The sequence below is a fragment of the Haliaeetus albicilla genome, chromosome 10 (genome assembly GCF_947461875.1).
Source record: "Haliaeetus albicilla chromosome 10, bHalAlb1.1, whole genome shotgun sequence".
NCBI classification, from domain to species: Eukaryota; Metazoa; Chordata; class Aves; order Accipitriformes; family Accipitridae; genus Haliaeetus; species Haliaeetus albicilla.
This window is the reverse complement of record NC_091492.1, coordinates 27,002,558-27,012,657: the sequence shown is the minus strand read 5'-3', so window position 1 is coordinate 27,012,657 and position 10,100 is coordinate 27,002,558. Positions and strand designations below refer to the sequence as shown.

General features: G+C 68.1%; 3 protein-coding genes across 5 annotated transcripts; all 3 read right to left on the bottom strand.

Annotated features, from left to right (window-relative positions):
• Positions 1–2: 2 nt before the first annotated feature.
• Positions 3–3,443, bottom strand: LOC138687572 (mothers against decapentaplegic homolog 6-like). The gene is made up of 5 exons (XM_069795644.1): positions 3,344–3,443; positions 2,523–2,936; positions 2,275–2,388; positions 329–1,555; positions 3–269 (listed from the first exon to the last, which is right to left on the bottom strand). The coding sequence occupies exons 2-4, from the start codon at positions 2,914–2,916 to the stop codon at positions 1,020–1,022; spliced, it is 1,044 nt and encodes a 347-aa protein (XP_069651745.1). The 5' UTR covers positions 2,917–2,936; positions 3,344–3,443; the 3' UTR covers positions 3–269; positions 329–1,019.
• A 1,954-nt stretch (positions 3,444–5,397) lies between these two features.
• Positions 5,398–8,579, bottom strand: FLAD1 (flavin adenine dinucleotide synthetase 1). 2 transcript variants are annotated; one of them, XM_069794384.1, is made up of 7 exons: positions 8,298–8,579; positions 7,398–8,157; positions 6,785–6,932; positions 6,483–6,581; positions 6,204–6,393; positions 5,738–5,811; positions 5,398–5,659 (listed from the first exon to the last, which is right to left on the bottom strand). In XM_069794384.1, exons 1-7 carry the CDS (start codon positions 8,562–8,564, stop codon positions 5,524–5,526), a joined length of 1,674 nt encoding a protein of 557 aa, XP_069650485.1. In that variant the 5' UTR covers positions 8,565–8,579; the 3' UTR covers positions 5,398–5,523. The 2 variants fall into 2 exon arrangements, with proteins under 2 accessions (XP_069650485.1, XP_069650486.1); XM_069794385.1 differs by having other exon boundaries at positions 6,204–6,370.
• A 263-nt stretch (positions 8,580–8,842) lies between these two features.
• CKS1B (CDC28 protein kinase regulatory subunit 1B) lies at positions 8,843–10,090 on the bottom strand. Of its 2 annotated transcripts, XM_069794383.1 has the most exons (3): positions 9,740–9,887; positions 9,162–9,289; positions 8,843–9,093 (listed from the first exon to the last, which is right to left on the bottom strand). In XM_069794383.1, exons 1-3 carry the CDS (start codon positions 9,796–9,798, stop codon positions 9,041–9,043), a joined length of 240 nt encoding a protein of 79 aa, XP_069650484.1. In that variant the 5' UTR covers positions 9,799–9,887; the 3' UTR covers positions 8,843–9,040. The 2 variants fall into 2 exon arrangements, with proteins under 2 accessions (XP_069650484.1, XP_069650483.1); XM_069794382.1 differs by lacking the exon at positions 9,162–9,289 and having other exon boundaries at positions 9,740–10,090.
• Between the last annotated feature and the right edge of the window lie 10 nt (positions 10,091–10,100).

Here is a 10,100-nt window from a genome sequence, read left to right as displayed (position 1 = left end):
GTGTCTTTGGTGCCGCTGGCACCGTTTATTGGGGTTACAAATACCAGGCGCAGCCCGGGCACTCCCGCAAACCGCGCTCACCCGGGGCGGGCCGCGCTGCCACGGCGGCTGGAGGGGCCCGGGGACCCACCAGCCGGGGGACCCGCCGCGGGAGACCCTGCACCGGCGCCAGCGCCTGTCTGGGGCCGGCCACGAGCTCAGCTCCTGCTCGACACCTCTGGTGCTCGCCTGCCCCAGCACCCACCCCACACCCATCCAGCTGTGCTCACCTGCCTCACACTCACTCCAGCTGTGCTGATCTGCCTCACACCCCCCCAGCTGTGCTCACCTGCCCCAGCACCTGCCCCTCACTTGTCCAGCTGTGCTCACCTGCCCCAGCACCTGCCCCTCACTTGTCCAGCTGTTCTAACCTGCCCCACACTCCAGCTGTGCTCACCTGCCCCATATTCCAGCTGTGCTCACTGGCTCCACATCCCCAGCTGTGCCAGCTCACTCCAGTTCCCCCCATGCCTGCCATGACCCCCAGACCCACAGCGCCCCTCCCCGCCCCCACTCTGGGGGTCTGCCCCACGTCCCTCCCCTCCTGCAGCCCCCGGCCTCCCCTGGCCCTGCCTGGCTCCTGCACACCCTGCCCTGGCTGCCCTCCCCAGACCTGGCCCCGGCTGCCTACAGTGCCGGGGGGGCTCCTGCATTGCACTTTTTTTTACAAAAATAAGATAAATTAAAATAAATTTAACCATAAAAATAAAAGAGAGAAAGAGATTAAATAGTGTCCTGCATCAGCAAGAGACCCATGGCTGGGGACAGCGGGTGCCGGCAGGGTGGTGAGCCAGGCATGGGGGACACTGGATCCCTCCTGGGGATGGGGCAGAGGGTGCCAGGATGGCCCCCCCTCCCACTGCAGTGCAGCCCTGGAAGAGAGAGGCTGGGGGGTGGCAGAGGGGCCCCCCCAGCTTGTGCCCCCCTTGCACCCACTTGAGGGGGGGTCCCTGGCACACCCCCCCGCCAGCCCCAGCCCCTCAGCCTGGCCGGTTCAGCAGGACCTCCAGCCAGCACGGGCAGGAGGTGATGAACTGCCGGGAGTAGCAGGGCCCCCAGCCCTTGGCAAAGCTGATGCGGACACTGTGGGGGTCGCAGGGGCCCTCCCCGGGGAGCCGCCAGCTCCCCACACCCCCCGCCCGCTCGTAGTCAAACACCTTCGCTGAGTAGCCAGGCAGCACCTTGAGGACGGTGAGCCCGCGGGCACTGGGGGGCCCCAGGGTGGGCGAGCTGACGAAGATGGGGTGCTCGCTGCGGTTGTAAGCCCACACGCCACCCGGCTCCCGGCTCAGCAGCAGCCCCCGGCCGATCTTGCCGCGTGCCCGCCGGACGGCACGGCTGCAGTGGGCGGCTGGCAGCTGGCCCAGGCAGAACCCGCTGCCCCGTGGCAGCTCGCAGAAGATGTTCACCGACGCCTCATGCACGGCGTAGAGGCGGCCCACACGTGTCCGGTGCTCCCAGTAAGCCAGTTTGCACCAGTAGCCGTCCTTAACGGTGGTCTGTGAGAGGCTGGTGTCTGGTGGGGGAGAACAGAGCCGTCACCGCCAGGCAGACCCACCTACTGCTGCACAGGCATGGCCAAGCCACGCAGCCGGAGGGGCCAAAGGGAGAGACGATGGGGAGGGAGCAGGACATGGGGGGGTCCATGTCCCCTGGTTCATGCAGGGGCCCACAGAGTGGACAGACAGATGGACGCGGTGCCCCAGGGATGTCCCAGCACAGGCTCCAGCATGGGGCACGAGTCACCAGAGCTGCTGCGTGCTGGCACATAGGGCCAGACCGTCCCCAGCCACTGTCCCTGGGGACAATGGTGAGGGGGGTCCCCAGGTGTAGGGAAGGTGGAGCCCCAGCAGCCAGCGGCCTGGTGGCCAGCAGCCAGGCTGGAGCCGCGGCTGTGTGCGTCAAGGCACATTGTGTGTGTCCCCGTGGGCAGTGCTTCCTCCGGCGGGGAGCCTGGCGCCACCAAAAATAACAGGAGCCGCAGTGGGGGGGCCAGGACCGGGCTGGTCCCCCGGCAGGAACCTGTTGTCCCGTGCCGGAGCCTTTCCTCCCGCTGGGAGTGGCTGTCAGCTCTGCTCCCCAATTTTCAGGCTCTGTGTCCTGCACCTCTGCCCTGACCAGCAGCGGGGTGGGGGCAGAGCTGCCTGGAGGGAGTCAGTCCTGCCTGATGCCCCCCCTGCCTGCTGGGCAAGGGTGAGGGTTTGAGCAGCCCCCAGCATGGTGGGACCCTCTTACCACGCCAGTCCCCACCGTTGTAGCTGAACTCCATGAACTGGGTGCCGGGGTGCTGGGGCTCGTCTGGCCAGGAGGGACCGCAGGATGCCTTCGAGTAGGGGGGTGGAGGGGTCTCTAGGTGTGGAGAGAAGGGGGTGAGGGGTGGGACGTGCATCCTGCCCCCCCCGGAGTCCTGAGCCGGCCCCAGACACCAGAGGTCAGAGAGTGGGTGGGCGATGAGGGGCTCTGGTGGAGCCGCCGGCACTCACCAGGTGCAGCCAGGCGGCTGAAGTGGTGGGGGTTGCAGCAGAGTGCAGCTGTGTCCCCGCAGCTCCCCCGGCCCCTGGTGCAGTAGCAGAGATGCTTGAGCTCGTGGGGCTGGCGGAGGTCAGGCCAGCGGTAGAGACGGCAGAGCAGGACCTGGGGGGGCAGCGCCTGCTTGGCCCCCCGCAGCTCCCCCCGCGGTGCCCAGACGCAGCCGGACTCCCAGGCGCCCCGGCTCTCCACTGCCTGCACCAGCAGCTCCAGCTCCTCGTCCTTAAGCTTCTTGAAGAGGGCGTGCGCTGCCGGTTTGAGGGCTCCGGGGCTGTCCTCGGGGCTGGCTGCTGCACAGCGCTGCCGCCACAGCCGCCTCACCAGTCCAGCACGGCGCGAGCGGAACATGGGGTGGTGGCAGGGACCACCTGCAGGATGGGGACAGGTGTCACCCCCATGCTGGGAGGGTGCTGCGGCTGTGGGGGTCCCCGGTGGAGACCTGGTGCATCTCCTGGGCTGGCAGAGCCGCGCTCCCCTTCCCCACCGTGGCCCCGGCAAGGCTGCTGTGCCTGGGTTTGCCGCTGCTTGCGGCAGCTTGTCCCCACAGACACATTGGGACACAGTGCTGCTCCCATGGTGATGGGTGACCCGGAGGTCAGGTGGGGAGGTGACCCCAAAACCAACCCCCAGTGCAGGGGAACCCGCCTGTGCTGGGACGGCGAAGGCAGGGCTCTGTGCACCCCTGCCTGCAGCACCCACCCGCCCCCTTGCTGCCCCCCCCCCCCCCGGCATGGGGCTGGGCGAAGGGTCCCTGGGGAAGGGGGGTCTCACTCACGGCGGGCAGCGGAGCTGGGTGCGAGGAGCCAGGGCTGTGCACGGGACCGTGCTCTTGGGGTGGCCGGCACCGTTCTGCCTGTGGTGTGCCGCTGCCAGGACTTTTTCCTGTGCCGGGATGCTCTCCCCTCCCCCGGACCTCCCCCGTTTGGAGAATTCATTGATTCACCCCGTCCTGGCCAGCCCTGGGGCCAAGCCGCTGCTGAGGCCAGGACGGGCAGCAGCAGGGCAGGCGCCAGACACGTGGGCTCTGGCAGGCAGGGATGCCCAGCACCATGCTACCAGAGCCGGCCTGGCTCCACGGGCAGCCGGGCACAGCCAGGAGCCCAGGCGGCACTGTGGACCGCACCGGTGCACGGCCACAGGGCAGGGTCCGGCTGCAGGAGCCAACCTGGGCACGGTGGACCTGTGGTGTGCAGCCACAGGGCACCATCCCAGCAGCCCCCATCCCTGCTTGTGTCCACGCAGGGGTTGCAAGGACTAATTGAGCCCCCCCATGGTATCCGAGGTGGGAGTCTGTGCTGCCCCCCAAGTCCTCCCCATGGCCAGAGCTCCCCCTCCCTGGCGCTAGGTGAGGGTGGGAACCCACTCCACAACAAAGCGGCTAATGTAAACGGGACCCTTATCCCACGCCAGGCTGCGCTTCCTGCTCCCGACTTCCCGCCGAGATAAGGGAGACTGTGCTGGCGCCAGGCGCTGCCGCCAAGGCTGGGGCGCACGGAGCTTCCCCCGCAGCAGGGACAGGGCTGCAGGCAGCCCCCATGACGGGGCCAGGCATCGGCACCAAGCCGGCGCAGGCAGCACTGGGGCACAGTGGGCTCAGCCAGCTGGGGGACCCCCAGCCATCCCCATGGCAGGGCCCCAGTTCTCCACGTGTCCCGCTGGCCGTGACCTTTGCTGCAGCTCCAGCTAGGCTGGGCCTTTTGGGGACATTTTGCTCTGGTCACTTCCCACTGGCTCTTGGCAGCACTGGTGCCGGCTGGGCGCGCGGGGATGGGGCAGGAAACGGCCTGGAGCGGGGACAAGCGGAGGTGCTCTTTAAACAAGGGGCTGAGTCATGGGCAGGGATAAAGCTGGCGGAGAGACAGGCAGGAGGGGCAGGCAGAGCCACGGCTCCCCACTCCTGCTCCTCGGCCCCTGACAGCGTGGGCTGGGGTACCTGGGTCCTACCCAGGGCGAGGGTTGGAAGGTTGCAGGGGTGGGGGGCACGTTCCCAGAGCCCTCCCCAAATACACCCAGCCGGTCAGGTGCTGATCAGATTTATTGGGGTCTCTGTGATCGGGGGGAGCGCAGGCTGGAGCAGGGTCCCAGTGCTGGGGGTCCATCAGCATGGGGCAACAAGCAGTCCTGGAGAGGGGAGAAAGGCACAGGGGGTGAGGACCCCCTTACCAGCACCATGGCTGCACGCTGTCACCCCCCAAGAGCACCACGGCTGGGCCCCCATCACCCTGTCACCCCCAAGCACCACAGCCAGGCCCTTGTCACCCCCCAGGAACATGGTGCTGAGCAGGCAGCTGAGGGCAGGGCACTCACCCATCATGCAGAGGCAGGCAGGGGGTGCCGGGCATCCTGTGGCATCGGGGGGGGACCGTTCCCTAGTCCAGCAACTTGCGGATGCACCAGCTGCAGAGGAGGAGGTAGACGCACTCCCGCAGCAGCCGCAGCAGCCAGGAGCCCAGGCGCAGCCCCAGGGAGGCATTGTTGGGTGCCGGCAGTGCCACCACCCGCGCTGCTCGCCTCAGAGTGCCCAGGGGACGGGCCGCTGTGGTCCGGAGGAGGCGCATGGCCGATGAGGGATCAGCGGGGGTCTGATGCGGGGAGGCAGCCACGCTGACATGAGGCTCCCCAGCAAGTGCTGGAACCTGCTCCATTCTCTGGGCTTCAAAAGCCTCCACAATAGTGGGTGTGGGGAGGGGGCACTGGCCTGGGGACCCTTTTGTTCGGTCAGAGCTGGCCTCACCCCCTGTCCCGCTCCTGCCAGAGCCCTGCGGGGCCCAAAGGGACCGGCACGGCCAAGCGCGAGCGTAACACAGACCGCAGGCTGAGCACAGCAGGTTTATTCAGTGCTGGCAGGCGGCAGGTTTATTCAGTGTCATCCCTGGCAGCACCAAGGACATCTGTGGGGGAGCCGGCTGCTGGCAGCAAACCAGCAGAGCCTCCCCGAGTGCAGCTCACAGGCCTTCACTGGCGGGATGTGCGCTCGTCTTCCTCATTTTCCAGCTCGTAGGCAGGCCGGTAGCTCTCGTGGCCCCGGGCGTCGGTGTAGCGCAGCGCCGGGTTCTTCAGTGTGTTGGCCATGCTCCCCAGGGAGGTGTAGCTGCAGAGAGAAAGCAGCTGCAAGGCTGCGCCCAGGGGCATCAGCTGTGCCAAGCAGAGGGCAGCACTGGACACTCACCCCTTGTCGTAGAGCACGCAGTAGGGGACAAAGAGCTTGCGCAGAAATTCCCAGATGTCCCGGTAGGTCCAGTCCTGCAGGCAAAATTGGGCAGGGATTGCCACAGAGCCAGGCAGTTTGCCCCGTCCTCCCCAGGGAAGGTAGCTGGCTCCCCCCAAGAGCAAACAGGAGAGCCAGCTGGTCCCCAGGGTCCCAGAGCACCCCTGTTCCTCCAACACAGGAAAAGCCCCCAGCGGGCAGGAATGAGCCCTGCCTGACAGCACCAGGCAGCCTGGCTGCCACGAGGGGCACCCACAGCTGTGCAACAGGCAGGAGATGCCCTGGGGAGAAGGGAAACTGGGAGGGAAGCCCTCCAGGATGGGGGTGGATTAGTGCCAGTTTCCAGCCCTGTCACTTTAACCTGCCAGGCTCACTCCCCCACCAAGCAAGGACAGCCCCGTCCCCAGATTGGGTGGAGGCCACGTACCAGCAAGGGGTTCACCCGCATGTACGGGGGCCAGTTGGGGTCCGTCATGCACATGGGCGTCAGAGTGCATGAGTAGGGGTCTGTCCGCCGTGTCCCCATCAGGACGGCCTCCAGCTGTGGCTGCTGCTCCTTCAGGTGGACCAGGGCCTCCCGGATGGAGCCCTCCACTGTGCAGAGCTCGATCTTGTACCTGGACAGGCAGGACAGGCAGCTGCCTGCCAGGCTGTGGGAGATGCTGCTCACCCCCTGCCTGGCAGCCCACCCCTCTCTGCCCTGTACCTCTGGACGGTCGCCTGGATGAACTGTTCCATTTCGGGGAAGGGGGACATGATGCGGATGTAGAGCACCTGCAGCTTCTCCTGCCTCACTGGCCACCGCCTGGGGAGAGACCCGTTGCAGCTGGGCTCTGGCAGATAGCGACTGGAAGCAGGGTGGTTGCCCAGTCCCCGTGAGCTGGGTCCCAGGAATCCACTCGTCCCACTGGAGTGGGGCAGGGGAGAGCCTCGGAGCCCCGGCCAGGGTCTGCAGGACCCCTTCACCCCTGCCCCAGACCAGGCCGGTTGAGCCCCACAGCTGGGTACCTCTCCACAGCGGCATGGACAAGGTGCAGCAGGGCTGTGCAGTCCTTGCCCCCGTTGAAGCCCACACAGAGCTGGGCCAGGCTGTACCGGTCCAAAGCCTCTTCAATGGTCCGCAGTGCTGCTGCCACCTTCTGCCCCAGGGCCGAGCCTGCCAGGAGGAGACAGTTGGTGCCTGCTCGGGGCCATGCTGCCTTGGCGCTGCCCCAGGGCCTGCGGCACCTCAGCCTCTGGGCACGTCTTGTCTCCAGACGCACCGCGGAGCCACCGCTGGCACCGCAGGCTGGAGCCAAGAGCTTGCGCAACCTGGAGGTCTGTGCCATGGATGGGACAGAGATCCTGCCTGCACAGGGGAACCATGGCACCACTTCCCCTAACACAGGCTGTGCTCTCAAGGACTGGCACTGGCTGGCCCTAACTGTGGTTACAGGTCCCATTACTACCTGCGTGGGATGGAGCCCACTGCAGCACCAGCAAAGCCTGAGCACCCCTCAAGCCCCCCAGCACACCAGAGCAGGTAAGCTCTGCTCCCAGGCCAGTCTTCCCACTACCCCAGCCCTCTGCACAGGAGCAGTGTGGAGGCACTGAGCCATGCTGCAGCACCACTTCCCTGTACCTGACTCAGCCAGGCCATAAACCTCTGCGGCTGCCGGAGAGACGCAGTCTGTCACCAATGGCACAACAACACCTGGCGGCAGCTTCTCTATCAAGAAGCGATACGCTTCCTCCAGGTCCTGCTCCGACTCCGAGTCCAGCGTCAGCTTCACACGGTAGTAGTTGTTGGCCCAGTCCGGGTAGGAACCCAAGCTGACGCGGCCCTGGAAAGTGGCATTGGCCTGGTCCAGCACAGGCGTGATGAGGATCTCGTCGGCCGCCACATAGATGGTGCGGGTGTGGAAGCGGGTCTGCTCGCTGCGGAAGAGGTGGGTGAGGCCATCCAGGGCGCGCTCCATCAGCGCCGGGATGCCGGGGAAGATGTAGACGTTGTGCACGCTGACCAGTGGGTATTTGAAAGTGCCACCCGTGCACCTGTCCGTGCCGTAGTTGAGGTAAGAGGACTCAGGGACACGAGCCAGTTTCATCTCAGGGCACTGCGCGTCCGTCTTGCCAAAGAACTTGTGCACCAGGGCCACCAGCTCGGGGTGGGGGATGACCCTCTCCCCGAAGGCCCTGGCCACGGCCTCGAAGGTCACGTCATCGTGCGTGGGGCCGATGCCCCCCGAGGTCAGCACATAGGTGAAACGGGCGGCAAAGACGGCCACCTCGCCAGCAATGGCGTCCACCTCGTCAGGCACCACCGAGATGCGGGCCACCCGCACGCCCAGGGCGCGCAGCCGCCGGCACATGAAGAAGGAGTTTGTGTCCTGCGTTTGGCCCTGGGGGGACGGAGACACCCGTAACGGCGGGGCGCCCCGGGCCTGCCAGGCCCCGGCTCGGGAGCAGGCCCCGACCCCGGAGCAGGCGCCGGCCCGGCCCGCCCCCCGCAGGCCCGACTCACCCCCGGCCCCGGCCGCACCTTGAGGATCTCGTCGCCGATGACGATGATGCCGGCGGTGGCGGCGGAGCCCCGAGCCGCCGTGGGGCGGGAAACCGCCATGGGGCGGGAGGCGGCGGCGCGCAGGGCCCCGCACGCCCGCAGTGCCCCCCACATGGGCCCGGCCGGCCGCCGCCGCCCGGCTAGGCCGCTACACCACCCCACGCTGATTGGCCGGGCAACGCGCCCGTCACGAGGGATGGCCAGTACGGATTGGCCGGGAGGCGGAAGCCGCGGGGACGGAACCATGGCGGCGAGCGGGGACAACGCCCGCTCCCCCTCTGTGGCTGTGGGTCCGCCCGGCAGGCGGAGGGCGGTGGCACGTGCACCTCCCCCGGACACCGGGAGCTCCGCCCCCCACCCTCTCCCAGGCACCGGGAAGGGGGGGGGGGGGGAGGGGAGGGCTGCTCCGGGGAAGCCCTCCCCTACCCCCCGCCCCCCCACCCGGTCACCGGGAGCATGCCTGCACCCCCCAAAGCAGGATGCTGAGGCACCGGGAGCCCCCGCCCCCCCGACACAGCAGACAGTTGTTCCCAAACATCCATTTATTGAAGCTTCAGTGTGTGCTCAGGCCTGGCATTAGGAAGGGCCCCCCCGGCACTGGGGCCGAGCTCCCCCCCCGGGCAGCGCCCAGGCAGCCCCGAGGGTCACGGGGTGAAGCCCCCCCGGGAGCGAGGAGGAGGAAGGTGCAGTCTCGGTGGGGGCTTCGGTGGGCCGGGGCCCGCTCACTTCTCCGGCTTCTTGGGCAGCGGCCGGCGGAACAGCAGGATGTGGGGCTCTGAGGGGGGAGGTGGGGGGTCAGGCCGGGTCCCCCCGGCCGCCGCCCGCCCCCCCGGCGGGGCTCACCTGGCTCGTGGATCATGTAGTGCACCCAGCCCTGGCTCTGCTGCACCCCCAGGTTCCGCCACTCCGACTCCGACAGCAGGTGGGTCCTGGGCACCAGCTTGGCCACCTCCTTGGGCAGCATCACGTGCCTGCGACCTCCCCCACCCTCAGACGGTGCCGGCAACGAGGACCCGCCCCCCACCCCGGCTGCAGGTTCCCCGCCGGGAGCCGCTACCGGGACCAGGCCCCCCCCGCCCCATCCACCGGGGAGCCGCTAGAAGGAAAACTCCCCTCTTACCCCGCCCCCCTTCCCTCGCTAGCGAGCCGTTAACGGCCTCCTCCCCCCGCCCCCACCGCCGGGGAACCGTTACCCAGACCAACTTCCCCCACCCCACCAGGGAACCGCTAACAGGACGCCCCACTCTTACCGAGCATCCGTTACCGGGACACCCCTTCCCCCCCCAACCTCCCTGGGGATCCGTTACCAGGACAACCCCCTTCCCGCCCCACCGGGGAGCCATCACCGGGGCGCGCCCCTCCCCCCCCAGTCCCCACCCCCTCCTGGGAACCGTTACCGGGCCCTCCCTCCCCCGTCTCACCGGTACTCGAACTCCTCGTCGTCGTACTTGTCCGAGTAGTAGATCTGCTTGTGCGCCATGCCGGCGGTCCGCGGTCCGCCCCCTTCCCGGCAGCCCCCGCCGCGCCCCTCACCTCAGCGCCCCGTCGACCCGTTGGCGTCCCCGCCCCCCCCGGCGCTTTCAAACGCAGCCGCCCCGCGCCCCCATTGGTCGGCGCCACAGAGCGGGCCACGCGTCACGAGGCGGAGCGGGAGCCCATTAGTCGGCGCTCGTACGGCGGGGCGGGACCGCGGCGCCTCTTCCCCGCGGGTCGGGTATGGCCCGCCATTGGCCCGCTCGTCACGTGACGGGGGCGCGGTGAGGCCGCGCTTGGAGGGTGTGG

Coding starts and splice junctions, on each gene's coding strand:
- CKS1B (XM_069794382.1), bottom strand. CDS start 9,798: ATGGCGCACAAGCAGATCTACTACTCGGACAAGTACGACGACGAGGAG. Junction 9,094..9,739: donor GACGAGGAGTTCGAGTACCG/GTGAGACGGGGG, acceptor CTCCCCCCTCAG/AGCCCCACATCCTGCTGTTC.
- FLAD1 (XM_069794384.1), bottom strand. CDS start 8,564: ATGGTTCCGTCCCCGCGGCTTCCGCCTCCCGGCCAATCCGTACTGGCC. Junction 5,812..6,203: donor TGCGGGTGAACCCCTTGCTG/GTACGTGGCCTC, acceptor TTTTGCCTGCAG/GACTGGACCTACCGGGACAT. Junction 5,660..5,737: donor TGCGTGCTCTACGACAAGGG/GTGAGTGTCCAG, acceptor TTCTCTCTGCAG/CTACACCTCCCTGGGGAGCA.
- LOC138687572 (XM_069795644.1), bottom strand. CDS start 2,916: ATGTTCCGCTCGCGCCGTGCTGGACTGGTGAGGCGGCTGTGGCGGCAG. Junction 2,389..2,522: donor CAGCCGCCTGGCTGCACCTG/GTGAGTGCCGGC, acceptor CTCCACACCTAG/AGACCCCTCCACCCCCCTAC. Junction 1,556..2,274: donor CAACGGTGGGGACTGGCGTG/GTAAGAGGGTCC, acceptor CTCCCCCACCAG/ACACCAGCCTCTCACAGACC.